The sequence below is a fragment of the Lotus japonicus genome, chromosome 2 (assembly GCF_012489685.1).
Source record: "Lotus japonicus ecotype B-129 chromosome 2, LjGifu_v1.2".
NCBI lineage: Eukaryota > Viridiplantae > Streptophyta > Magnoliopsida > Fabales > Fabaceae > Lotus > Lotus japonicus.
The window spans coordinates 56,338,806-56,364,111 of NC_080042.1; the positions used below are offsets into that span (position 1 = coordinate 56,338,806).

The 25,306-nt window shown below is 41.0% G+C and overlaps 2 protein-coding genes across 2 annotated transcripts; both read right to left on the reverse strand.

The window, feature by feature from the left end:
• Positions 1-2,506: 2,506 nt before the first annotated feature.
• LOC130736685 (putative pentatricopeptide repeat-containing protein At1g12700, mitochondrial) lies at positions 2,507-3,577 on the reverse strand. Its single transcript, XM_057588485.1, has 2 exons — positions 2,957-3,577; positions 2,507-2,638 (listed from the first exon to the last, which is right to left on the reverse strand). The coding sequence occupies exons 1-2, from the start codon at positions 3,575-3,577 to the stop codon at positions 2,507-2,509; spliced, it is 753 nt and encodes a 250-aa protein (XP_057444468.1).
• Positions 3,578-5,717: 2,140 nt separating this feature from the next.
• On the reverse strand, positions 5,718-6,746 carry LOC130738459 (uncharacterized). The gene has a single exon (XM_057590444.1). It carries the CDS (start codon positions 6,725-6,727, stop codon positions 6,104-6,106), a length of 624 nt encoding a protein of 207 aa, XP_057446427.1. The 5' UTR covers positions 6,728-6,746; the 3' UTR covers positions 5,718-6,103.
• Positions 6,747-25,306: the final 18,560 nt, after the last annotated feature.

Genomic DNA, 25,306 nt, shown 5'->3' on the forward strand with positions numbered 1-25,306 from the left:
ATAAAGTTTAATATAAAAGAAATTATGTGTGTAAAATTATCTTGTTACGAATAAAAAAAAACTTCTTGGTCAGCCCCTACCGCTTAGTGCGCTGACTGTGGGGAGAGGAATTAGTCTCACAGCTGTCGGTTGTGTGGATACCTTGATCAAGACAAAATTCTGAGGTAAAGATCAAAGGTCTCTCCTCAAAAGTGCGACTCATAGAAATTGAATTCTTGACCTAAGAGTTTAAACAATCACTTTTACTACTACTGAATATATGATTTGACTAAATGAAATAATATCATTTATGTGCTTTTAATTGTTTGAAGAAAAAAAAAATTGTTTTCAAGAGCTCTCATACTCATGAATTTTATCTCAAACTTTATTTGAGATAAAACTTTCATTCTCCATGTGAAGACAGGATCACATTTTCAAATGATCATTACAAAATGGCTTAATCCTCATATTAGTCCCTGTCTTTGTGTCGCCGTCTGAACTAGGTCCCAGACCGGAAAAAATTGTGGATTAAATCCCTCTCTTTTAAAAACGTATGGAGTCAGTCCTCGCCGGAGCTCAGAGCTCCGACGAGTGATGATATGGTATGCTGACTGTGTAAATGAAGCTGACATGGCACTAAAAAAAATAAAAAAAAATAATTTACACATAATTTAATGGGTTAACTATCAGATTGGTCCCTGTCTTTGTCTCGCCGTCTGAGGTAAGTCCCTCCCCGGAAAATTTATTGCATTTGGTCCTCGTGTTTGAAAAACTTTTGGAGCAGATCCTCGCCGGAGGACGGAGCTCCGGCGAGTGCTTAAATGGCATGCTGACTGTGTTAAGTCGGCTGATGTGGATTTAAAAATAAATAAAAAATAAATAACATATCATCTCCAGGTAAAATATTTTTTATTTTTATTTTTATAAATAATTATTAAATCAATAATTTAAATAACATTTACATTAAAAAACACCAAATCAACCCAAAATCCCAAATTGACCTAAAAAACATTAAACAAATCCCTTCTTCTCTCTTGCTGCACCTCACCCAGAAGATGTGTTCTTCAACGCCACAACCGCCGCCGCCAACCACTTCCTCCTCCACCGTCCACAAACGCCACAACCAGACCCAGTCCACCACGCTTTCCACCTCTTTGTAAGTTTCATTTTTCCTCTGAGATTCCTGGATCGATGTTCACCAAGGCACGTCTTCAAGCAACTACCTAACGCTGCAAGCGGTGGGGAAAATAAGAGGAAAAGAAGGAAGAGGAACAGAACCAGTGCCTTTGCTAAAACTGAAAACTTGAACAATCTCTCTAACAGGATCAAGCCGTCGAGATCGACCACCCTCTTATGTGCTACAGCAACCGCATCAACGCCCTCAGTTCCTGCAACGGCCTCCTCTGCATCTTCTCCTATGCTCTCTGTTGCGCGAGGACCATGGGCGTTTTCGTCGGCGGGGATCTGCACTGGGTTGTGACTCGGATTTGATGGATTTGGGGGTGGGTTTGATGGATCTGATAGATTTGGGGGTGGAATTTATGTTTGGTGTTTGATGGATCTGCACTGGCGTTTTCGTTTCTGGGTGGATTTGATGTTTGGCGTTTGATGTTTGGGGTTCCGATTGTAGGTGGGGGTTTGGGTGGGGGTGGAGGTTTCAGTTGCAGGTGGTGGTGGTGGTGGTGGTGGTGGTGGGGTTGGGGTTGGGCCTTGGGGTTCTGGTTCCCCAATTCCTGTTTCAAATCAACAACATCAACTACCCATGAGTAGGAAGCAACCGTGGGGAAAACATTATAGTTTACATGAAGATGAAGAACGACAAGATGAGTTACATGAAGATGAATAACACTTTAATTTTTGGGTTTTAAAGTTTAAGGGTTGATGATGGAAAAAGATGATGAGGATGAAGACTTGCGGATTTTGTGTTTGGGAAATGGACCCTTGGCGAATTTAGGGATTTTGTGTTTGTTTCTGGAAATGATGAATTGAAAGATGAAGGTGAGATTGAAAATGAAGATGAATGTGAGATTGTTGATGATTTTGTTTTTTTGGTAAAGAATTGAAGATAAATGAATTTTTTATTCTAATTTTACAATACAAATTTAATTTGAATTGATAAAACCCGTCTTTCTATAATTTTTATTTTTCAGAATAATATGAGTTGTAATTTTTTTTAAATTTTAAATTTTTTTTAATCCATGTCACTTTAGTAAGCACAGTCAACATGCCATTTAAGCACTCGCCGGAGCTTCGAACTCCGGCGAGGATCCGCTCCAAAAAAATTTCAAAGACAAGGACTATTTACAATAATTTTTCCGGCGAGGGACTTAGATCAGACGACGACACAAAGACAGGGACTAATATGATGATTAACCCTAATTTAATTAACATAATTAACCTAACTCTAATTCTAAACCAAAACTAATTAAACAATCTTAATTCCCCCCAACTAATCTTAATTCCCTAACCAACTACCCCAACTCATCTTCTTCAGACTCAGAAACACAAAAGCTCACTTGTTCCACCTTCAGCTGAAACATTTGACCCACGGTTTATCATCATCATTTGTTCCAGTCAAATCAACAAGCACAGAAAGCACAAACCTTGTTCTTCCAATTAAGGTTTTGGTCACGCTTTTGGCAGCAACAGCAAAAACAACCTATGAATTGTTATCACGAGATCCAGTTGAAACCAAGAAAAAAATGAAGAAGGAGAAGAGGAGACAGTGTGAAAAATGTTGAGGGTGGGGGTGGGTTTGTTTGCTCTGGTGAGTGATTTTTTTTTTTTTGAACAGCCAAATTAATGAATAAAAAAGGTAGCATTAAGGGATGCTTACAAACGTATATACACAGCAAGCGCCAGATCAGTCCAGGAAAAACAAAAGAGTACATGGGCTAGTAAAGAGAGAAGACGCTAGACTAAAAGAGACAGCAAAAATCAATAAATGAAGCTCCCGTGGGTTACAAGCATGACTTACAAGTTTATCTTTACAAAGGCTATCAATGATGGTGTTGTACATTACCACATTAGGTTTAATCCCTCGCCCTTCAATCCACATAAGCAACTCCAAAGCAGCTCTTGTTTCCCCAATTTTACATAGCCCATTGATCAAGGTCCCGTAACTGACTTGATCCAACTGAAACCCCTGGGCCAGCACGACATCATGAAATTGCAGAGCTCTGTGAACATTTCCGTGAAGACAGAGACCTTTGATAAGAGTAGTGAAGGTGATGGTAGTTGGCTGAAAACCCCTCTTGAGAATGTTGGCCAATACAGAAAATGCGGAAGTGGTTTGACCTAGGTAGCAGTAGCAATTGATGAGGATGTTGAGAGTAACAATGTTTGGCGCAATTCCACTAGATTCCATTTGGCGAGAAAGGGATATAGCGGTGGAGTAATGCTTCATCTTGACAAGGGAAGTTAAAACCTTGCCGAATTCGAAGATGGGTGGGGTAGAACGCATTTGAAGCATGCGATTGAAGTGTGAGACGGCGTCACCAGGATTGTGAAATGAATGGGGTTGAGAGTGAGAGTGAAAGTTACGAAGAAAAGAGGGATTAGGAAGAAAGGGAAAGCTCCTTAATCTTACAAAGAACATTGTAACACTGAAAAGAGGGATTAGGAAGAAAGGGAAAGGGTTCGCTCACTCAGATTTTGTTAAATGTTAAGGTTTAAAATTGGTTTGGGTCCCTGCAATTTACATATTATGAATTTGCTCACTACTTACTTCAGTTTTAGTCCCATTCTATAATTAAATGTTAAATGTTGATGTAGCTATTCACTATTCACCACTCCCACCTCTTCAAACTATTCACTATATCACAATGTTATTTATTTTGGTTTCTGAAATAAACGAACAAAACTAAAGGCCTAAAGTATCACTGTACAAGGACTCAAATTCTCTAAGGAGGAAAGATTTTCTTTTTTGGGATAAACGTGAAAATCGTCCCTGAACTTTGAGCGAGATTTGATTTTCGTCCCTCGCCGGAAAATCTTCCTATGGACGCCCTCCAACTACATTTTTTGTTTGGAAACCATCTTTGTCGTCGATCGAGCTCCAGCCGTCATGCCCAAGTGTCACGGTGAGCTGATATGGCAGTGTCATGTCAATTAATGAATACATGTGGATTTTTTTTTGTTTTTCATTTAAATTATAAATTTACCTCATCATAATTAATTTATTTTTTATTTTTAAAATGCAAAACATATTAATTAACATTAAATAAGTAAAACTTTGAATCTTCATCATTTTATCATCTTCATTCATCTTAACCTCCTTCTTCTCCATCAAAGCTTTCATCATCTTCATCGTAAAACTTCAATTTCAAAACCCCAACAAACAAGCACCAACCAAAAATATAAACCACAAATTCAAACTTCCTCAAACCAAAAAATCAGAAAATCAATGTTCCTCCATGCCAAAAAATCAGTGTTCATCAATGCCCAGAAAATAATGTTCATTCTTCAATATATTGCTTCCTGTCCCACATTCAATATATTGCTTCTTCAATATATGATTTTCTTGAACCACACCTTCACAAAGGCAGCCAAAACATACACAGCGGCACCATCACCACCTTAATGTAAATCTAGTCTTGATACATAAAATCCAAGCATTTAGTGAAAAGAACAAACTCATAAAACACCACCATCCAACCCATAAACAATCCAGAAACCAGAAACAACCATCCAACCCAGAAACCACGTCCCAACAACCCCAATTCCCCACCCCACTGCACCCCCATCCAACCACCACCCCAACAACACCGCGCCACCACTCTCAAATCCCAAATCCAGAAACAACAACTCAAAAATCCCAAGCCCACAACCCAATAATCTCAACCCAGAAACCCCAAATCCAGAATAACCCTAGAAAGAAAAAAATACCACAAAATTCATACAAATGAACAACCTTCACCTACACCATTGTGCCTCCCTTCTGGAAACATCCATTGCCTGACCAAATTTTGAAGCTTTTTTAGAGAACCAGAGTAGAGAAGAAAAATCCCCAAAACCCAGAAGAAGAAGAGGAAGAAGAAGAAGAAGGAGAACAAGACACCATCTTAGATCTCTCACCGTCGTCTCCAAATTTCTCTCAATCTCTTCCTCTTCTCTCCGATCTGATGGGTGGAGGTTGTTGACGTGTGTAACTTCTGAAAGCCACGACTTAGTAACCACTCGGCATTGTCGAAGAGGTTTGTGTCAAAAAGTATACTTTCAGCCTGATTGCTCAAACTGAAATTCCTAAGGGGGCGTTTGTTACAAGTTATGAAAAATGATACCCGGGTAAGAGGATTCCCGGGAATATTAAGATAGGAATGTTATGCCTGGGAATCATTAAAAAATGTGTTTGGTTAACAAATTTAATTCCCGGGAATCTCTTTTTATATTCCTGGGCATAATTATAAAACACGTTTGGTTAGAAATGCATATTCCCAGGAATAGGTAATGAAATTACCAAGTTATCCTTACTGTAAATTATGTACATATTTTAAATGGACTTATTAAAAATTGAATAAAAATAAAAATAACGTGATTATTATGCTTATATTATGAAATAAATGTATTTTTATAGATATTATTTATACAAACATTATTCATACATTGGTTTCGTAGTAAAAAAACATTGGTTATTCATGACTTTGCACGTAACTAAAAAACCAGTAAAAAAATTAGTATCACCAGAGTGCTAGAAAATATAATAAACTGGTTGTGTAACAAGCTGCCACATTTAAATAGGGATCATACATCAATCATAAGAACTAAAACTTGTGATCAATTTGGCAACACCAAGAAGTGTCACACATCCACAACTCCCTCCACTAAACTTGTACTGTATTATAAGTCCCCTATCCACATGACAACTTGGCTTGAAACCAAACCAACAACCCACCATATTCATGAACACAACAATCTAATTAAATCTAAGTGGAAAATCATTACTCAAAAGCAAATTCAAATATTTATTCAATTAGATAAAACTGCATAGATAGTTTAACTTAATAAAGACTTGTCCTAAACAAGAAATACAAATAAAACTAACTGGAAATAACTGAAATAAATATAGTTCATGCATAAGATTCCTACGATGAAGATTTAAGCAAAGTAGACACTCCAAGTTTTTTCATGCACCATTGTTATTTAAAACACAGCGCACAAAATCCGTCTTCCTTTCAAGAGTACGCATGGAGAAAAAGCAGTCACAAAGATTGTTGTCGTTGGTGATCAAGATAGCTGCCCTTACCACCTCCATCGGAGTTAATCCTTCTATTTCTTCCAACATATCAGCAACTTGACTCCTCCGATCAGCAGTTTGTTTCTCAGGTAAAAAGCAAGATGTTAGTTGTTGCATATTACCAACAGTTCCAGCATAAAACTCACCTAATTTGTTCAGAGAAGTGACTAAGCTCTCAGAAATGTCATCGTTGTGTGTGGCTTTTTTCCCCCCACGTCTTCCACCTCTAGATGCAGAAGCTTCAGATTGATTCATTGGTGCTCCTTCAGTTGTGCTATAGATAGGTGTTTGTGGAATTTGTGACTCAACATTGTGTTCATCTTCATTCAAGTTTACTTCAGGCTCACCCTCTCCTCCTTGTTGATAATACTCATTATACATAGGAAATGCAGCATCAGCTGGACTTTCTGCATGAGCCCCAGTTGCTCTGTCTTTCCCAAACACAATCTCCAAATTGTCAAATTGAGGAAATGGTTTTCCATTCAAACCAACAGCAGTGGGATGTGACTGCATTAAAGAGAAATAAAGCAAATAATTCATTCAATAAGAACATTATTGCTGAAAAAATAAAAGGAAACCATGCTATAAACACTATTGCTGAAAAATAATCATACCCAACACAACTTTGAGGTTATTCTTGTAAAAGGGATGTGACACATTACCTTACACCATTCTTTATAAATTTCCTTGTCCACTACAATCATCTTCCTTGTCTCATCCCAGCCAAAGCCGCTTGCATTGGGACCTAGCATGTCCTTAATGGCAAAATACTGCCTTTTGAGATGTTTTACCCTTGATTCAATGTGAGGGTTAGCTTTCAGCGTACAATTGGGAATATTCTTCTGAAGATACCTCTCCAATTCTTTAATGTACCCAGGTTTAAAAGAATTGGCATCAACCTTCCAGCCATTGTCAATCAAGTGCAACAAGCCTGCCACCAACATTGCATCTTCTTCCACGGTCCATTGTCGTTTTCTCGTTTGTTGAGTTTCAGATGACTCTTCCATCTATCAAAAAACTCATCAAGTATGGAACAAAATTAAGCACAACATATAAATAAATCATTATATTCAAATGCATTGATGCTTAAGTAAAAATGATAAACACTAATTGATTGGGTAGAATGAAACATATAAGCCAAATGTGAACAATACATTTAAATGAAAATTTACATAAAAAAAAGAAAAACAATTAATCACAAACATGACATCTTCTAATGATTTCCACCTCTCCATCTAGTAAACATTTCTAACGCTAAATTATCTCTCCATTGACTCCATGCATCACTTGGCTCCACGACAGTTATCCTATCACCTGGCAAGACTTCATTAGAGGACTCAACTTCATCTAAGTTTGATTCCAAAGGATCCACAGTCATTTCTTTACGAATATGGTTGTGTAGAAGACAACAAGCAGTTATTATCCTTCCTTGAGTTGCAACAGGATAGAATGACTTCTCTCTCAATATAGCCCAACGTCCTTTCAAAAGTCCAAAGCATCTTTCTATAACATTTCTAGCAGAAGAATGTTTCATGTTGTAAAATTCTTTTGGTGTAGTCGGTTGTGCTCCATTCCTCCACTCACTCAATTTTCTATAACATTTCTCATGTCTGGGTATCTTTTTTCCTAATCTTCTACCAAACAAAGGAATCTCCATTCCCACCCCCATCATTCCCGGGAATGTTTTACATACCCATGTAACAAACGCCCCCTAAGTATTTCATCCATGCAATTGGTCGATACTTTCCATACTTCCAATATCAGCAACCGTCGTTTCGTTGCTTACACCTATGACCTCGTGAAATCTGTTTCGAAATAGACAAGTGGACCTTATCGGATACCCCATTCTTTTTTCCTTGACCACTTAATTTTACTTGCTTCAATTTTCTAAGCTCGAGTCTATTCGACCGGTCGTATCATGCTGAATGTCTCACATGTTCTTCTTTTGTTTGTAAATGAGCCTTTTACTCACATGAAACATGGTAACTTGTGTCTCATGTTTTGGCTTTGATTCCGATAATATGAATTCAGCAAAAGTGAATTTGACCGCCAACAACACGCACTCAATCTCGCCTCTGATTTTGGATGCGAGGGGGAGGTTGAGCTCCTTCCCTCCTCCCATGGACAAAAGTAATCTAAACTCAAACCCCCCAAAACCTTCATCTCTTCTACTAATCTTCACAATGCAAAGGCCAGTAAAGCTTGTAACATTTACTCAAAACCAGAAAAAACCACCAGATCCAAGCCTAAAAGATGCAAACTTTAGAGGAGTGGATTTGACGGAATGACACGGCTCGTAGCGGATATCGAAACAACAATCCAAGTGGGGCGCAATGAAAGCAACTCCGACCGTCTCAGGATGTATCTGCTCCAACGGTGGGTCTCATGTTTACGGGTTGTGAGTTTGAGGTTTTAGGTTCAAGGTACACCCGAATCAAAGCGTATGAGTACCATCATACCTTAAGCTAGTGGGTTTAGGGGAGGTTCTGCGCATTTGAACGTCACCTCCATTTAGATTGTGGTACCTTTAGATATTGTTTGCTCTCGTTTTAATGTTTTATCATGAGAAGAACCTAATATTGTAAAGGACGATGGTGCTGCAGTAGAGGGGGTGATCATCCAATTTGTTGGGGCAGTGGACGTCCCAAGTCTTGTGTTTCTTGGAACGGAGGAGGAGGCGATCCAATCCTGTTTTGAGCATCTTAGAAGAACCCTCTTGGCGAGGTATAGGGCATCTTAGGGGCGCTTGACTTCATGGCTTTGCGTATTTGCATTCTGTTTGGTATTTTTTATGTTTCGTTCTTTTGTGTGGATCATCGTCATCTTGATGTATTTGCATTCTTGTTTTTTGCTTCTTCTGAGTCTTGACGTTGTATTGTGTTATCTGTTTAGAAGACTTGTTTCTCAACTCCTTTTAAATTCAATAAACTTTACTTTCAAAACAAAAGTTGACTTTTAAACTGAACGAAATAAACAATTGCAAATTGCTCCTACATAAGCTAATAAAACTTAAAAGTAGTCTTTAAACTCAAAGTAAGCTTGGAAAATGCTACCTTAATATTTGTTTTAATTCTACAATCACAGCGATTGATCATGTAATTAACTAATTACATTTGCCCATTTTGAATCTCTGACCATTCACTTTCTTTGGTGTAACCCAACATATTTACCACTGGCAACAATGACTAAGTCCCTCATCGTAGGTGCTCGCACAAAACGTTAAACGACTGAACACGAATTATATTATACTTCAAACCCATAGGTGGAGATCAAAACGCAGACCTCATGATTAAGAAACGAAGTGAGCAACTAGCCCATTCTTAAGTTATTTTAACATTCGCAACTAATACTATAACTGGCATCTTCATTTAATTTTCTTTGTTTTTCCCATAACAATTCATATCATAGGATCAGGCTTAGATTGGAAAGGTAAGACTATGCACATAATTTGCAGGACTATATGATATTAATGGACTTGCTTGGAATTCAGCTCTTGCCCATTTCTTGTTACTGCAGTAAATATGGAAGTCTCATTTTTTAGAAGTCTTTCACGATCAATTTAGCAAAGATGGAGTTGTAAACAAACCTGCATACCAATGAATTTCATAGTACTTATTTATATCATACAATCTACAGATCAACTAAAAAATGGTATAACAATACATCTCAAGAAATACTCAATTGCTTCGAATTATTCTCAGAGAAGGCTTGCACAATATTCATTTTATAGGCTACTTCTTTCAGGTTTATATTTTGAAACACCAAATTCAAAAACTAGTACCCATTCCAATAATAAAGATGCAGACACATTTTATAATAGGAAGAAAGAAGCCTACAATGGAAATTCACACTTAATTAACAATTAAAATATCAATTGCAAAGTCATCTAAAAATATGTAGAAAAAGCCAATGCCTTCATGTCTCAGTTTGTTGGCCAGTGCTGCAAGCCAGTTCCACTATCGATAAAAACTTTGTAGCCCTCTATGCACCAGAAGAGAGCAAGTTCCTTGAGGTACTGTTTACGTGGTTTTTTGGTAAACAAATATCCTCTTAGTTCGATTAAAGGAAGTTTAGATTCGGGGTCCTTTTGAGAAAACGCTTTGCCAAAGTATTGTGTGTGTAAGTGCTTTTTCGACAACACCAAGTTGGTTTAAACAGAACTGAATTTCATTAAACACGGGTCAATTACAAAGAAATCACATATATCGAAATAACATAAAAACTACAAGAGATAAGGATCTCGACAGGGAAATGCATAGAAGAACTGGGGAATTAACAAGCTTAAATGCAAGAAAACTAAAGTGTTGGTTCTGCAACATACTCCTCCATCATCACGTTTTGCTCTCTGAGTCTCATTGATGCGGACGTTTAGAGCTTTTGGTGAATTTTCAGAGTTTTCAGTTGGGAACCCTTCTTTATGCTACTGCTTCTTCTATTTATAGTGCTGTTCCTGCCCACGTTCTTGGCGGTTTTTCTTGGATGCATGATGGCTTCGTGGGTTTTGAATTTTGGCGCCATGCCCCACGTTCAGCCTGTGGTCTTCGCGCACGTGACTTTATTACCGCGTGGATGGTTCTGAGTCGTGGGCAACCGTTGCTATTCGTGGCATCGTGGGTATATGCACGTGCTTGTAGTTGCTTGTTACTCGGTAACTGCCTCTTCCATTAAGATGGTCGAGATTTCTTCATCTGCTGAGTTTGTCGAGATATAGCTCTCACTAACTTGACTTTGAGGGACACCGTATGCTGAGTTGCCGGTTTCGCCATAACCCTTGTTGTCGAGAACTCACCTTTGCACCATGGTGTCGAGAGTCGTAGTGCTCGTAATTTTAGCTTAACAGTTGCCCCCCAAGAATGTTGGTTGTCGACTGCTTTGGCTTGAAGACACCAAGCATTTTTGATCGCTGCCGTTCGATTCCAACGATTCAAATACTTTGTGCTCTTGACCATTCGATCTTCAAGTCCAATCAGCAGCCATAACGTCTGATGACTTCTCCACTAGCTGACAGTTATAGCCTTTTTAGGGCCATGATTTCGCCTATGCCAAAAAGCTGAGAAGTGACATGAGTTAACTAATAAAATAATCGCTTGGACCCCAAATTTTTATAAATTACTGCTCAATGCGGCCTGGGTTCCGTTTGCCCTTCTGTTTATAAATACCCTCTTGGTATTCCTCGTTCAAGCTTTACACTTTTCTCAAACCTTCAGCTTCTTCCCCCAGCGTTCTCACTTCATCTTCTTCCGTTCTCTCTGGAATATCTACCGTTTTCTTCAATGGCTTCCAATCCGGAGCAGACCATTCCGCTGGCCACTGAGCTTAAGCTGGATGAATCCAAGCGCGTGGCAATCCCGGAACCCCCCAACGAAGCAGAGAAGAGAGCTATCTGGAAATCCCAGGTACTCATTCCTTTCTCTGTTAATGGTACTTTACGCGCCATTTTGGGTCCTTTGAAAGTAGTAAGGCATGATAGGCCCAATAGTCTCCCTGAAGACCATGAATCATTTCATCCTAGCGTTAGGGGAGAGGAGCTTATTTTGGCATTTCAACCTTCTTACCGTATGCCATTTCTTTCTGACCCAAAATGAGCCTTTCGTTCAGCTCCTCCTAACTCCTCTGCTAACGACAAAGCCTACCTGAAATGGTTAGATAGGGTTGAGGAAGATAAGAGGCAACACTGGAAGGATGTCGGGATTCTCGACTTGATTCAGCTGTCGAGATCTCCAATCTCGTATAACCCTGCTATGTTGTTGAGTGCACTTTATTTCTGGGAGAGGTCCACCAACTGCCTTCATGTTCCCTTTGGCATGATCACCCCCACCCTCTTGGATGTTGCTGCTATCACCGGATTATGGCCCATTGGTGATGATTATCACTCTGCACCTGCCACTGTTAAACCCATCTCGATTCCTACTGACAACATTTCTTTTAGTCGATTCATTAAGGACCATTATGTCGAGAGTGGTGAGGTGTCTGATGCTGAACATGTCGCTTTCTTGCTGTATTGACTGTCTGCTTATGTTTTTTGCACCAAGTCTTTGCGTATTCCTGCCAAGATTTTGCCCTTAGCCAATCTACTTCACGAGGGTCGACAACTCGCTATGGCTAGGCTTGTCCTTGGCAACCTTTATCAAATGCTGAATGAAGCTGTCGAGGATATCCGGAATACCAAGACCGTCTCTCTGAATGCAGCTGGACCTCTTTGGTTGTTTCAACTTTGGTTGAATGCAGTTTTCAATCTCTTCTGCCGGCACAAGATAATCCACCAACTGTTTCTAACACCAGGATTGATGCCCACAGACTCGAGACCCTAACCCCAGCTTATGATGCGTCGAGTTTTGAAGCTGATTTTAGAAAGTACTTTACCATGTTTCTCGAGCTGAAACACTATCGTTCCAGTTTCTCTCCTTACAGCAAGGCTGTTCGTGGCCCTTTCTGGCTAAGGAATTCTTATCCTAATGCTTCTGATTCTGCATTGCCCAAGGAGCACCACATCACACTCTGGAGGACCCTCTTATCTCCTAGGGTTTTAACTGTGGGCTTTGCTAGCAGTGACTATACTCTATGTGGTTACAACCCTCAATTGGTTTCTCGACAGTTTGGGCTTAGCCAAGTTCTACCCAACACTTTATTTGACAAGAGTCTAGTCCTGTACCCCGGAGCTATTAAAAGGGCTTCTGCTTTCGACACGACTGTTCAGTTTTATAACAAGAAACTCCTCAACTTAAGCCCCTTCACTTACGCTCCTTCATATTATGCTACTAATGCTTTCAAAGCCTGGTGTTCTGAGTATTGGGCTCAAATTTCGAAGCCCCTCGTCGATTGTCTGCAATGCATGACAGATGCTTTTCTTTTGCAGAAGCAGGATCCGAAGAAGACCAAAGGTATGCACCTGGCAGAAATTCGATCTTTTCAAGAATTCTTTGGTGTGGTATATTACCCAACTCTTCGCCTTCGAGATACGGTTGCGAAAGCAGCTCAAGTATTAAGGCAAAAATGGGAATTTAAAGCCAAGAAATCTAAGTTAGTTGTTCCTCCTGGTGAGGAGGGTCTATCTTTTGTTATTCGAAAAACTGGCTTTAGGTTCCCATCTTTGCCTACGAGTAGGTTTGCATTGGCCTTTCCACCGGACCGGTCTTGCCTAAATGGGTTGACCATGTAAACATAAATGTGTTGGCCAATCAAGCTCTACCTCCTCGAAAGCGAGTGACTTGGACTAAGTACCACCTATGGAACTTTCCGTATCATGTGCCCGTCGAAATCTTCAACCACATATCGCTGAACATGCGTATTGGTCAAGGTAATACTTCGACTTGGCCTTGGTTTTCCTTGTTTTACTTCTTAATTTCTCTTTTGTTTACAGCCGAAGTCATTACTCGACCGGCTCCTCAAGTTATTTCCCCGGTGGCTCATTCTTCCAAGGATAAGCCAGTCGTGATTGAGGATGATGATGATGATGATGAGGATGATGATGTCAGTCTTGCTGACAAGCTCAAGGTACTTTCCTCATGCTTTTCTTTTCGATTTCTTTGGATTATGAACTAACATATTCTTCGACAGAGTCGAAAAAGGAAACCCAAGCCTGTTGCTTCGGCCAGTCAGAAGAGGGCCAAGGGGGCTGGTGTTTCCACCCCTAGTGGGGCTTCTAAGTTGGCATCTGATGCTCAACCAGAAGTCGATGACAAAGAGGGTGGTGGCGACGTCGCCATTCAGGTATGTTTTCCATTCTCGAGGGTACCTTGTGACATTTTTAACCTGTGGTTTCCTAATCTGAGTCATTTCTTGTTTGTTTTGTTTCTTTTAGGCTAGCGTCCATGAGCATTCCACTTCCAATCCTCCATCCCGTGAGACTTCTCCAGCTCCCAATCCTGCAAAATCCAAAGCTGAAGGTATCGAGAAACCTCTCAAAGCCGCATCCTCGGCTAAAAAGACTTCAACATCCGAGGGAAGGAGGAAGGTCAGGAGCAAATCTGGTCATAAGTCTCCCCGTCGTTCCAGAAGCTCTACCAACTCGAGCCCTTCCAAGGAATCTTCTTGCCAGGTATCTTTATATTTTTCATGTTTTGTTGGCTCCTCTAATATGCATTTTACTTTATCGAAAAGAGCATTAAAGAGGTTTTCCTTGTAGGAAACTCAAGGTGCAACCTCTCCCATTCGCGAAGCAGAACCTCTTCCAGGCAAGGATGATAACCCTATGCCTCCTCCAAAATCGACTGCCACTGTGCAACCTTCGCCTCAAGCCAAGGGTGGCTCTTCATCTCATGTGTCTAGTGAAAAGCTCGACACTTTATTTGAGGAGGACCCGCTGGCAGCTTTGGATGGCTTTCTCGATGGCACCTTGGGATGGGATTCTCCACCCCATCAAGCTGATGCCACTGCTGAGACTGCTCAATCTAGTGGGGTGACCAATTTTCAGCAAATCGAGGAGAGTATGGGTCGGCTGAAGGCTATTGTTTTCGCCAGTGGGTTTATCGACCAGATCCAAGTTGATCCTCAAGCGAGCCATGCTGCTAAGGAACTGCTCGTCTTCCTTCTTGGCCAAAAACTTGATTCTCATCAGGCTGCTGCTTTGGCCAACCTTCAATCCTTCTTAGTGGATGCTTCAGCCACGTTTCATCAAGTTAAGGACGTTGGTCAAGCTGTCAGCCTTAAGGAAGCAAAAGTCTCTTCTGGTAAAGCTCAAGTTGCAGCAATGAAAGAGGACTTCAAGAAATTCACTTCTAGGAAGGTTTTAATTGCAGATGAAATCTCTGAAGTCGACACTAAACTTGAGGAGCTGCATCGAGAGGTTGCCAGGTTGGAGAAAAAGCGAGCTGATTTGGTCGAGGAAGGCCCTGCTGTGAAGGCTCAGTTGGATGTGCTTACTAAGGACTCCAAGGCTCTTATCATCTCGACAAAAGATGTTATCAAGGAGTTGGAGGTTGACCAGGCCGTGAAGAAGGATCTCGATGCCAAGATTGCTACCTTCGCTGATCGTTTGAACTCTTTTAAATCCCTGCTTTAGGATTCTCTCTTATCAATATGTAATGATGGCATTATTTTAACCATGGCTTTCGATGCCAATGTAATATTTCGACAATGGTTTTGGCACGTAGGCCATATAATTTGACGTTTAATTTGCCAAGTCTTTTCAGTTTCCACTACGCATTTATTCTGACGGCTATTCACTTATTGTTGCACCGTTCAAACTCCCTTGCACCCCCTTACGTAGTCGTTGCTTGGTTTCTGGGGAATGAACCCATTTATTGCAATCTTATACCACGTTTTCTTGATTCAATGTAAGTCTTTGTTCATTAAAGGCCAAAGCTATTCACGATGGTAGTGGTAATCTACATGGCCTATGGCCATAAGATGAAGAGTTGGCAACTGATTGCCATTAATTAATGCATTCCTTTGTGGTTATACTATAAATAGAGCATTCTTGGTTACTTCTCTTCAGCAACTTCTTCAAGCTCTTCCTTGCCTTTTTTCCAGAATTCTTTTCCTGCCTTTACACACTCTTTCAACCATGGCTAGCCGTCGTGTTCTTAACCAGATCCGGAGCTTGGCCTTTGACGAAGACCTGTTTTGGGAATTGCATTCCTCCCTTTCTCCGGCTGAAGAGCTTACCAGGCTCATTAACCAGCTTTTACAGAGGAATATTATTGCCTCTGTAAAAACCCCTCTCCTGGAGTTCCTGGGCCTCATGCATGAAGCTGTACCCCTGTATGAAGAGCACCGGGAGCTTACTGCAAGAGTGTTCTTTGCTGAACACCAGATTGAGGAGAAGATGGAAGAATTTGAAGAGTTGAAGGCTGCTCTGAACCAAGCGGACCCTGAGGGGAATGTGGGAGCTCTGAAAGTCTTGGTGGACAAGCTCTCTTCCGCTGCCCGTGAGGAGCTGGATCTTCGACAGGAGAAATCGAGACTGGAATCCCAACAAGAGGATGTCTTGAGGCGCATGGAGCCTCTTAGGGCTAAATATGATAGTTATAGGGCCAATCCCCCTTTTTAAAGTTTCTTTGCCATAGTTGTAAATGCTCTATTCCAATTAATAAAACATTCGAGTTTGGCAATTTACTTTATTTATTTTCTTATTCTTGCTTCTTTATTCGATGCTTATTTCATGCAACGTTGGCTTATACATTTTTAAGTATTTGCCATTTACCGTTATTTGTCGATTTCGACCTCCTAATTCTTTAATCGAATAAGCGTTGTTTAAAAGTACTTTCTCGACTGTGAAAGGGCCTTCCCAGTTTGGGGCCCACTTTCCGTAGCGTTTATCCCTTTTATCGACTGGTAAGACAACCTTCCATACGTAATCACCGGGCATAAAAGATTTAGCTCTAACCTTTTTATTGTAAGCTTTAGCAACGCGATCCTTTTGCCTGGTTAAGATATCCAACGCCAATAGTCTTTCCTCGTCGAGATTGACTAATTCATCAAGCATAATATTCCAATAATCTTCACTTGGAATTTCCTCTTGCCTTTGGATTCTACATGACTGCAAATACATCTCTGCTGGTAATACCGCTTCTTGGCCGTACGCTAGTCGAAATGGTGTTGCCCCGGTAGCTTCTTTAGGTGAATTCCTGTAAGCCCAAAGCACTTGGCCCAATGTTTGATGCCATCTTTTAGGTTTTCGACCAACATGTTTTTTAATCAAGGAGATCAATGTTTTGTTGGCCGCTTCTACTTGACCATTCGCTTGAGCGTAATAGGGAGTTGAGGTTAGGAGTTTTATGCCCCAAGATTCCGCGAATGATGCCACTTTTTGGCCTACAAATACTGTGCCTTGGTCTGTAGTAAGTGACTCAGGTAACCCAAAACGATACACTATGTGATTCTGAATGAAATCGATCACTGTGTCCTGGGTATAAGGATGGCAATGGGTAGTGTCTGGGTAGGGTACTATAGTACCCATCCCCATACCCACGTTTTAAAAAATTACCCGTACCCATACCCGCGTGGGTAGCAACTTGAATGCCCGTCCCCGTACCCTCTGGGTACCTATATGCCCGTACCCATGCCCATTACCCGCAATTTAGCTAACCAAAATATATTTTTCACTATTTTTGTTAATAGAAAACAAAAAATACAATTAACTTTTTAAATAAAAAACACTAATATAAATACAAAAGATTATCTACGTAACAAATAAAATCATTCAACTAAGAATATTTTTTTTAGAACGAATAAGCAAGAAAGATATAACTTAATTTTTAATTTTGTATTTATAATATAGTCCTAAAGTTGTAGGTTATTAACTTACTAATTTTAAAAATAAGTGGAAGTAAATTAGCAATGATTATGAATACTTTAAATATTCACCTATTTTTTAAAATAAGTAAGTTTGAAAGCTATAGCTTAAGTTAATTTGTTCATATAATAATAATAATATGTGTGTGCGGGTATGGGTGCGGGTATGGGTACTATAGTACCCATACCCGCACCCATACCCAATACTTTTTGCGGGTAATTACCCATACCCAACCCCATACCCATCTAGCAGGTTTTTACCCTACCCATAGTGGGTATTTTTTGCGGGTACCCTATGGGTCCGAGACCCATTGCCATCCCTACCTGGGTAACATTTTGTAGAGGAATTGCCTCTACCCACTTGGTAAAGTAATCTATAGCCACTATTATGTACTTGTGTTGCCTAGAAGAACATGGGTTAATTTCGCCAATTAGGTCTAAAGCCCATCCCCTAAATGGCCAAGGTTTAATGATTGAGTGTAATTCACTTGCTGGCACATGTTGTATCCCTGCGTGTCTTTGGCAATCTTGGCACCCCTTGGCATACTCCATACAATCTTTCATAATAGTAGGCCAATACATCCCTTGTCGAAATAGAATCCATTTCATCTTGATCCCTGCCTGGTGGGCACCACATAACCCATCGTGAACGGCCGAGATTGCTACGAACGCGTCGTCTTCACTTAAACACTTCAGTAGTGTTCCGTCGACGTTTTTCTTGAATAGCTCGTTTCCCATGATGACATAGCTCATTGCCCTGTATTTCGTCTTTCTGTCTGTGGTACCCACAGGATTTTGCAAGTAATCGACAATTGGCTTTCTCCAATCATTAGGTGCCATGTTGTCAATGACTAGGACGTTGAGGTCAGAGGGGTTTAATTTTTCTTTGACTTCGATAAGCTCTTTTAGCCTATATTTATCGACCATATATCCTGACGCGATTTGTGCCAATTCATTGGCCTCTTGATTGTCTACTCTGGAAACATGGCCTAGCCTAGCGTCGTCGAATTTGGCCAACAGATTATTAGCTTTCGTGTAGTACTTAGCTAGATTTTCACTGATGCATTTGTATTCCTTGGTGAGTTGCTTTATTACCAACTCATAGTCTCCTTTTACGATAACATTCTTTGCCCCAAGGGCTATCAGGATTTCGAGGCCTGATATCAATGCCTCATACTCGGCCTCATTGTTCGAGCAATTCTTCTTAATCCTAAACTTGAATTTCGTGGGGATGCCCCCTGGGGATACTATGAACATCCCAATTCCAGTGCCATTTTTATGGCTGGAACCGTCGAAAAACAGCTTCCAAGGTTGGATGCCCACATAAGTTACCATTTCTTTAGGCAAAGTGTGATCTACTAGGAAATCAGCAATTGCCTGCCCCTTAACTGCCTTTAGTGGGGTGTAAGTGAGTGAATATTCGGTTAGGGCCAGAGCCCATTTACCAACTCGACTATGCAAGATAGGTTTAGATAACATGTGCTTTATTATATCATAGTGAGAAAAAACCATTACATCAATTGGCTTTATATAATATTTCAGCTTTACACAAGAGAAGTACAAGCATAAGCACAATTTCTCGATCATGGTGTATCGAGTTTCTGCATCATTCAACACCCTACTTAAGTAAAATATGGCTCTCTCCTTGCTATCTTCATCTTCTTGAGCTAACATGCTTCCAATGGTTCCATCTGTGGCAGAGATATACAGCTTCATTGGCTTTCCCCCTATAGGTGGTGCCATTACAGGTGGACTGGACAAGTACGCTTTGAGTTCATCGAATGCTTTCTGGTGCTCTGCTTCCTAACGAAACGTGTCTTCTTTCTTGAGTCGAAGAAGTGGGGAAAATGATTTGGTCTTCTCGCTGAGGTTGGAAATAATTCTCCTTAGGAAGTTAATCTTTCCTAACAATGATTGCAGTTGTTTCTTGCTGGTTGGTGGACTTGTGTCGAGAATGGCTTTGGCTTTGTTCTTGTTGATCTCGATGCCCTTTTTATGCACCACAAAACCCAAAAAGTCACCTGCAATAACACCAAAGGCACATTTAAGGGGATTCATCTTCAAGCCATATTTTCTCATCCTCTCAAAGGATTTCCTTAGATGCAACAAATGGTCATCCCTTGATGGGGATTTCACCACAATGTCATCAATGTAAACCTGCATGAAAGTTTCAATAAAATCATGAAAAATGGTATTCATTACCCTTTGGTAGGTCGCGCCAGCGTTTTTCAACCCAAATGGCATGACCACCCACTCGTATGTTCCCAAGGCACCAGGACATCGAAAAGCTGTTTTCGACACATCCTCTTCTGCTATGAAGATTTGATTGTAGCCTGAGTAACCATCCAACAAGCTTAAGTATTCATGACCAGCAGCTGAATCCACCATCATTTCAGCAATAGGCATGTGATACTCGTCTTTTGGAGTGGCAGCGTTAAGATCTCGAAAATCAATGCAAACTCTCGTCTTGCCGTTCTTTTTGATCACTGGAACCACGTTGGCTAACCAGTCCACGTATCGAGCCGTTCTGATAAATTTACACCTAAGGAGTCTTTCGATTTCTTCCTTGATTTTTACCAACACATCTGGATGGAACCTCCTGGGTAATTGCTTGACTGGTTTCTTGTCTTCTTTGATGGGTAACTTCAATTCCACCAATTCTCGACTGAGGCCAGGCATTTCATCGTAATCCCAAGCGAAATAGTCTTTGAATTCCTTGAGTAATTTCACCATCTTATCCTTTAATTCTGGGTCAATAAGAGCACTGATGTATGTTGGCCTCTTATCTGAGCCATCACCCAGGTCCACTTCTTCCAAAGGGTCTTGTGCTTCCATTTTCTTGGACACGTCGACCACTGGCTTTTCGAAGCCTAATGGGCCGTCATCGTAGATGCAATCTAGCCTCAAATTGCAAAGGTCCTCGAATTCGCATTCATCGACGCTCTGCTCGTTTTTCCTTATGCACATGTTATCCTTATGTGCTTTCACCTCCTCCTGAGATGTCATTTCGACAGGCAGAATTGAGGCATTGGCTTCGTCAGTAGCCATTTCTTTGGCTATCCTTGCGGCCTCCAAGGCCGTCCTTATTCTGTTTTCGGCTGCGTAAGCCGAAATTCGAGCTAGGCTCGAATTAATCATCTTTAACTTCGTTTTGCCACTCAGTTGTGGCATCCTTTTCTTCATCGCTGTGCCATCCACTCATGGCATCAGGTTTGTATGCTTCATTAAGGTTTAAACCCCTGATGGGATCCAACGTCACCGAGTACTCCGAATACGGGTTGGAATATTGAGAGGCCACTGTGTCTAGAGGAGCAATTGTGGCTAAACTCTTTTCGAAATTCTTCTTGCTGACGTAACCTGTCTCCGCTAAGTAGTAGCTCTGATCTGCTTGCACGTTCTCGATGATTCCATCTGCTTTCCAAATGGAAATACGTTGGTGCAGGGTTGAGGGCACTGCCCCCACGCCGTGGATCCATTCTCTCCCCAATAGCAGGTTGTAGTTGGCTTTTGAGGGCACCACGATGAACAATGTGGAACGGGCCACCGTTCCTACGGTTATGTTCATCATAATTGCTCCTAAAGAAGAACCTGTCTTCCCTTCGTAGTCAGAAAGGACCATGTCGTGAGGGATTACTACGGTTATGTGAAGGTATGAAAAACGGTAGAAAGGGGGGGTTTGAATAACGTTTTCAGTACAAAACTACCACCTTAAAGATTTTAACAAATCTTTTCGAGAACTAAGTGCAAAAGATAGAGATAGAAAAGCACACAAGGATTTTATCCTGGTTCACTTGATAAATCACTCAAGCTACTCCAGTCCACCCGTTAAGGTGATTTCTTCCTTCTTAGAATGAAGGCAATCCACTAATCAGGTAAGAGTTACAACTGCACTTGAAACCTACAAGTGACTAACAATTACACTGACTTAGCTCACACTAAGATTCACTCTCTTAGTCTTCTCTAGGATCCGATCAACCTTGATCTCCTAAAGGAAAATCAAACAACTGTTTGAGGTTGGTGTTTACAAGGGTTTGCTTCTGAATAAGCTGAGTGTAAACTAAAATAAATTACAAGATGAAAGAAAGCTTAGAATATATCTTGCGCGTGTGTATTGCTTCTTGTATATTTTTTTCTTCTAGCCGCTTCTTTCAATCTTCAGCCTCTATATATACTCCAAGGATTAGGGTTGAGCGTTGCATGGGAAATGCTACCGTTGGAGGGCAGTTCTGGAAAATCCAGCTTCTGCTGTGGCTGAGAACGTTAGGTAGGTCGTCAGGAAGGTACACTTGCTTTTGTACTTGGATAGCGACTTGACCTTTTAACCTAGGAGACTTCTGATCAGAGGAATGCTTCGTATTGGAACTTGTGAAGCCGGTTGATCAGAGTCAGAGGGATAGCACAGATCCTCTGACCATTGTATCTTCTGATTCTGAACTCAGAGGGAAGAACATGGCCTTCAGAGTTTCTTGCTTCTGGACTTCAGAGTTTCCACTATTCAGCTTCTGGATCTTCAGAGTCTTCTACACCATCGGAACATCTGAACCTTCAGTGTTTCTTGGTTGTCAGAATTTCTGGATCATCAGAGCTTCTAGCGACTGAGTCCTCATCAGAGTTTGTATAGCTTCAGATCTTCTGAAGCTTTTCCACTGTTCATACTGAACATGGTGAATGCGAAAGCGTTGCTTGGGTTACCCTTTATACACAGTGCTTCTGATTTGTGTGAAATTGAGTCAGGGTCAGAGCCTGTAAATAGCACACTCAGAAAAACACGTTAGAGTACCACAATTGTTCATATCAAAAGGTTAACTTGTAATCATCAAAACATAGAGTTGTACTACTAGATCAAAACTTGATCTTACAATCTCCCCCTTTTTGATGATGACAAAACTAAGATTTTTGATGAACAATTCTTAAACATTAAACTGAATTCACTCAGAGTTTAGAGATATAGAATAAGACTTATCCTGATGTGAATAGTTTATCTTGCTCATTCTGAATTCAAGTTACTGCTTGATTCTGAGCTTAGCTCCCCCTGAATCTAATACTTGATGAAAACGTTAGTAAAGTCTAGATTCTGAGCTAAATCATATAAGAGTTCAGAGTGAAAAGCTTATGACATAGATGAAGAACGAATAATCAGAGCGCATAAGTGATCAGAGTCATGGACAAGGTATCAGAGTCTTGGGTATCAGAGTCAACTTAGAATCACTTCAGAAGAAGTGAAATGTATTCCTTGTATTTGCCCAGTGACACATCTATGGTCATGAAGGTGGAACTCTTAAAAATCTCCAAAAGAAAAATAAGTCACACTAACACATCTTACATCAAAAACTGGGTTTACTCCCCCTTTTTGTCATAAGCAAAAAGCTTGGGGTGTGAAAAACTTAGCTTGAAGTACAAGGTACTTCCCCCTTAGAGAAGGTCTAAGTTGAAAGAAAATGAAGACGATGTAAGAATCAGAGTGAGGCGATAATAAATAGAAGAGTTAATGCAAGGGATGAACGTTTACCACCGGTCAAGTGAGGAAATAGAAGGGTCAGTTACCAAGTACTTAACCTCGAGAAACTGTAAGAGCATTAACTTTCAGAGAGAAAGTGAAGCCTATAAAAACGTTGGAGAGAAAGGTAAGCTTCACACCTCGAATAATATTCAGAGAAAAAAAAATGGCATCATACAGAATGGCATTAGAAGAGCTCAGAAGGAAGGCGTTTGAGGAAGATATGTTCCTCAATATTAGGCATCCCGATGGTACAAAGACCATACAAGAGCTGACGAAGATACTGCTTGAAGAAGATCTTGGTCCAGAGATGGAGAAAGATCTGAAGGAGTTCCTCTGCTTCGTGGAAGAGATTCAGGAGCTGTGCCAGCGGGAGCTGAATCTGCTGGAAGAGAAGGAGACTGTGGAAAAGAGACTTAAGACGACAGAAGATAGTCTAGAAAAAGATGATCTAAGCATCAAACTTGGCAACATAGAGTATGCATTGGATCGTCTGGAGAAGGAAAGAGTGGAGCAGCGCCAAGAATGCAGAAGAATGAGGAAGGATCCTCCATTCTAGATATAGGGAATAATGTATGATGGAAAGAATTATGATGTAAACATAGAACAATTATGAATAAAACAGGTTTTGCAAACATATGTGACACAAATATATATAGATATATGCATATAGAATCACAAATGAACAAATTAAAGTAAGTAAATAAGCAGAATTTAAATAAAACAACGTTAAATAAAAAGGAAAAGGAAGAAAAAGAAGAGATCCTAAAAAACTAAGATTTGGCAGTACGGCGCAGAAGTTCCATCATCATGTGCTTCATCTCAATCAGCATGGATTCATGAGTGTCAAGACGTTGTTCCATGATGTCGAGTCTGGATGAGCTTGTCGGAGTAGAGCTTGAAGGAACGTTCTGAGCAGCTTGAGGTTCTGGAATGGAAGCAGAAGCAGCAGGAGTAAACAGAACTGGTGCAAGTCGCTCTGCCTCAGCCTCAGCTTCAAGACGTTCTGCCTCAAGTCTGGCTTGTTCAGCCTGAGCTGCTGCTTGACGGGCAGCTTCTTCTTCTTGTTCTTTCTGTCTCTTGGCTTCTTCAATGGCTTCAAGAAGCTTGGTTCTCTGTTCGAGTTCATGAAGAGCCACCCTCCTAGCAAACCTTTGCTTTGCAGCCTCAATGCTCTGACGTCCCTCTGCATGCAGGAGCTGCAGCATAACGGGAAACTGAGCCACTAGCCAAGTGCTCAACTCGTTCCACTCATCAGCCACATTTTCAGCATTCTCACTGAGGTCAGTCTGACCGTGCACATTGCGGAGCCTCAAGGAGGCTTCATGATTGAAAATATTGATGCACTCAGAGAGAGATGTGGGTTGAAGGTGAGTATAGGGAATGATGGAGAGGTTGGGTGCAGGAGAGGCTGGGTGATTGCTGCTATGAGCTTCAGAGGCACCTTGTGGAGAACCAATGTTAATTATGGGAGCATTGGGTTCAGAGGTTCCACGGTGAGGGTCTGAAGTTTCAACCAGAGGGTGAGGTGATCTAACCGAGGATTGGTTAGATACTGATTGTTCAGGTTCAGGGTCTGGTTGAATTGGCTCTTGTTGGTCAGGGACAGGGTGAGCCTGTTGGACTAAGGGGTCTGCCTCTTGGATAGGATTGGCCAAGATAGGTTCATCTGGGTCAACTAGACGTTCAGGTCTAGGGCCAGGATATTGCCTAGGGCTTGGACAGGTAAGGTAATATTCTTCCAAGGCAGATACCTTCTCTTTCCTAACCTCCATGAATTTTCTAAGTGATTCAGAGGTATTGGAGGGAGGAGAGTCAAAGACATTGATGGGGAAGGATACAGGTGTGAAGGCTGATGAAGAGTCTGTATCCGTAGTTCTGACAGCAGGACGTGCTGATGCTCTGGGAGCAGAGTGATCAGACGTTCTGGGTTGTGGTTCTGTTGGTTTGGGTTCTGGTTGGTTGGGGATGATGGGTTCAGAAGGTAATGGGTCGTATGGAATGGTAAGGAGAGAGGTTGGATCTTCTGACCTAGAGGATTGGTTCTGAAGCAAATTCCAGAGTGGTGCTTCAGTAGGAGAAGGTTGAAAGAATGAAGATCTTGGGGAATGTGGTGGAGAGGTGGTTTGTGCGGCTGGCTGGGATTCATGAATAGGAGTGAGGGGATTTGAAGAGTGTTGGAGTAAGGCAGAAATTGGGAGTGCATCAAATAAATTCAAATCATCATCAGAGGTAAGTGCAGGCTTACTTGTATGTGCTGATGATCGAGTCACTCTGGCAGGAGGTTCAGTCCTTCTGACCTCTGCAGCAGCTGGTTCCACCCGAGTAGGCTTCACCACAATTCTGACTTTCTTCTGCTT

Excerpts from the sequence above, each read along its gene's own strand:
- LOC130736685 (XM_057588485.1), bottom strand. The coding sequence starts at position 3,577 with ATGTTCTTTGTAAGATTAAGGAGCTTTCCCTTTCTTCCTAATCCCTCT. Across the intron at positions 2,639-2,956 it reads GCCTTTGTAAAGATAAACTT|GTTGTTTTTGCTGTTGCTGC; the intron begins GTAAGTCATGCT and ends AACAATTCATAG.
- LOC130738459 (XM_057590444.1), bottom strand. The coding sequence starts at position 6,727 with ATGCAGTCACATCCCACTGCTGTTGGTTTGAATGGAAAACCATTTCCT.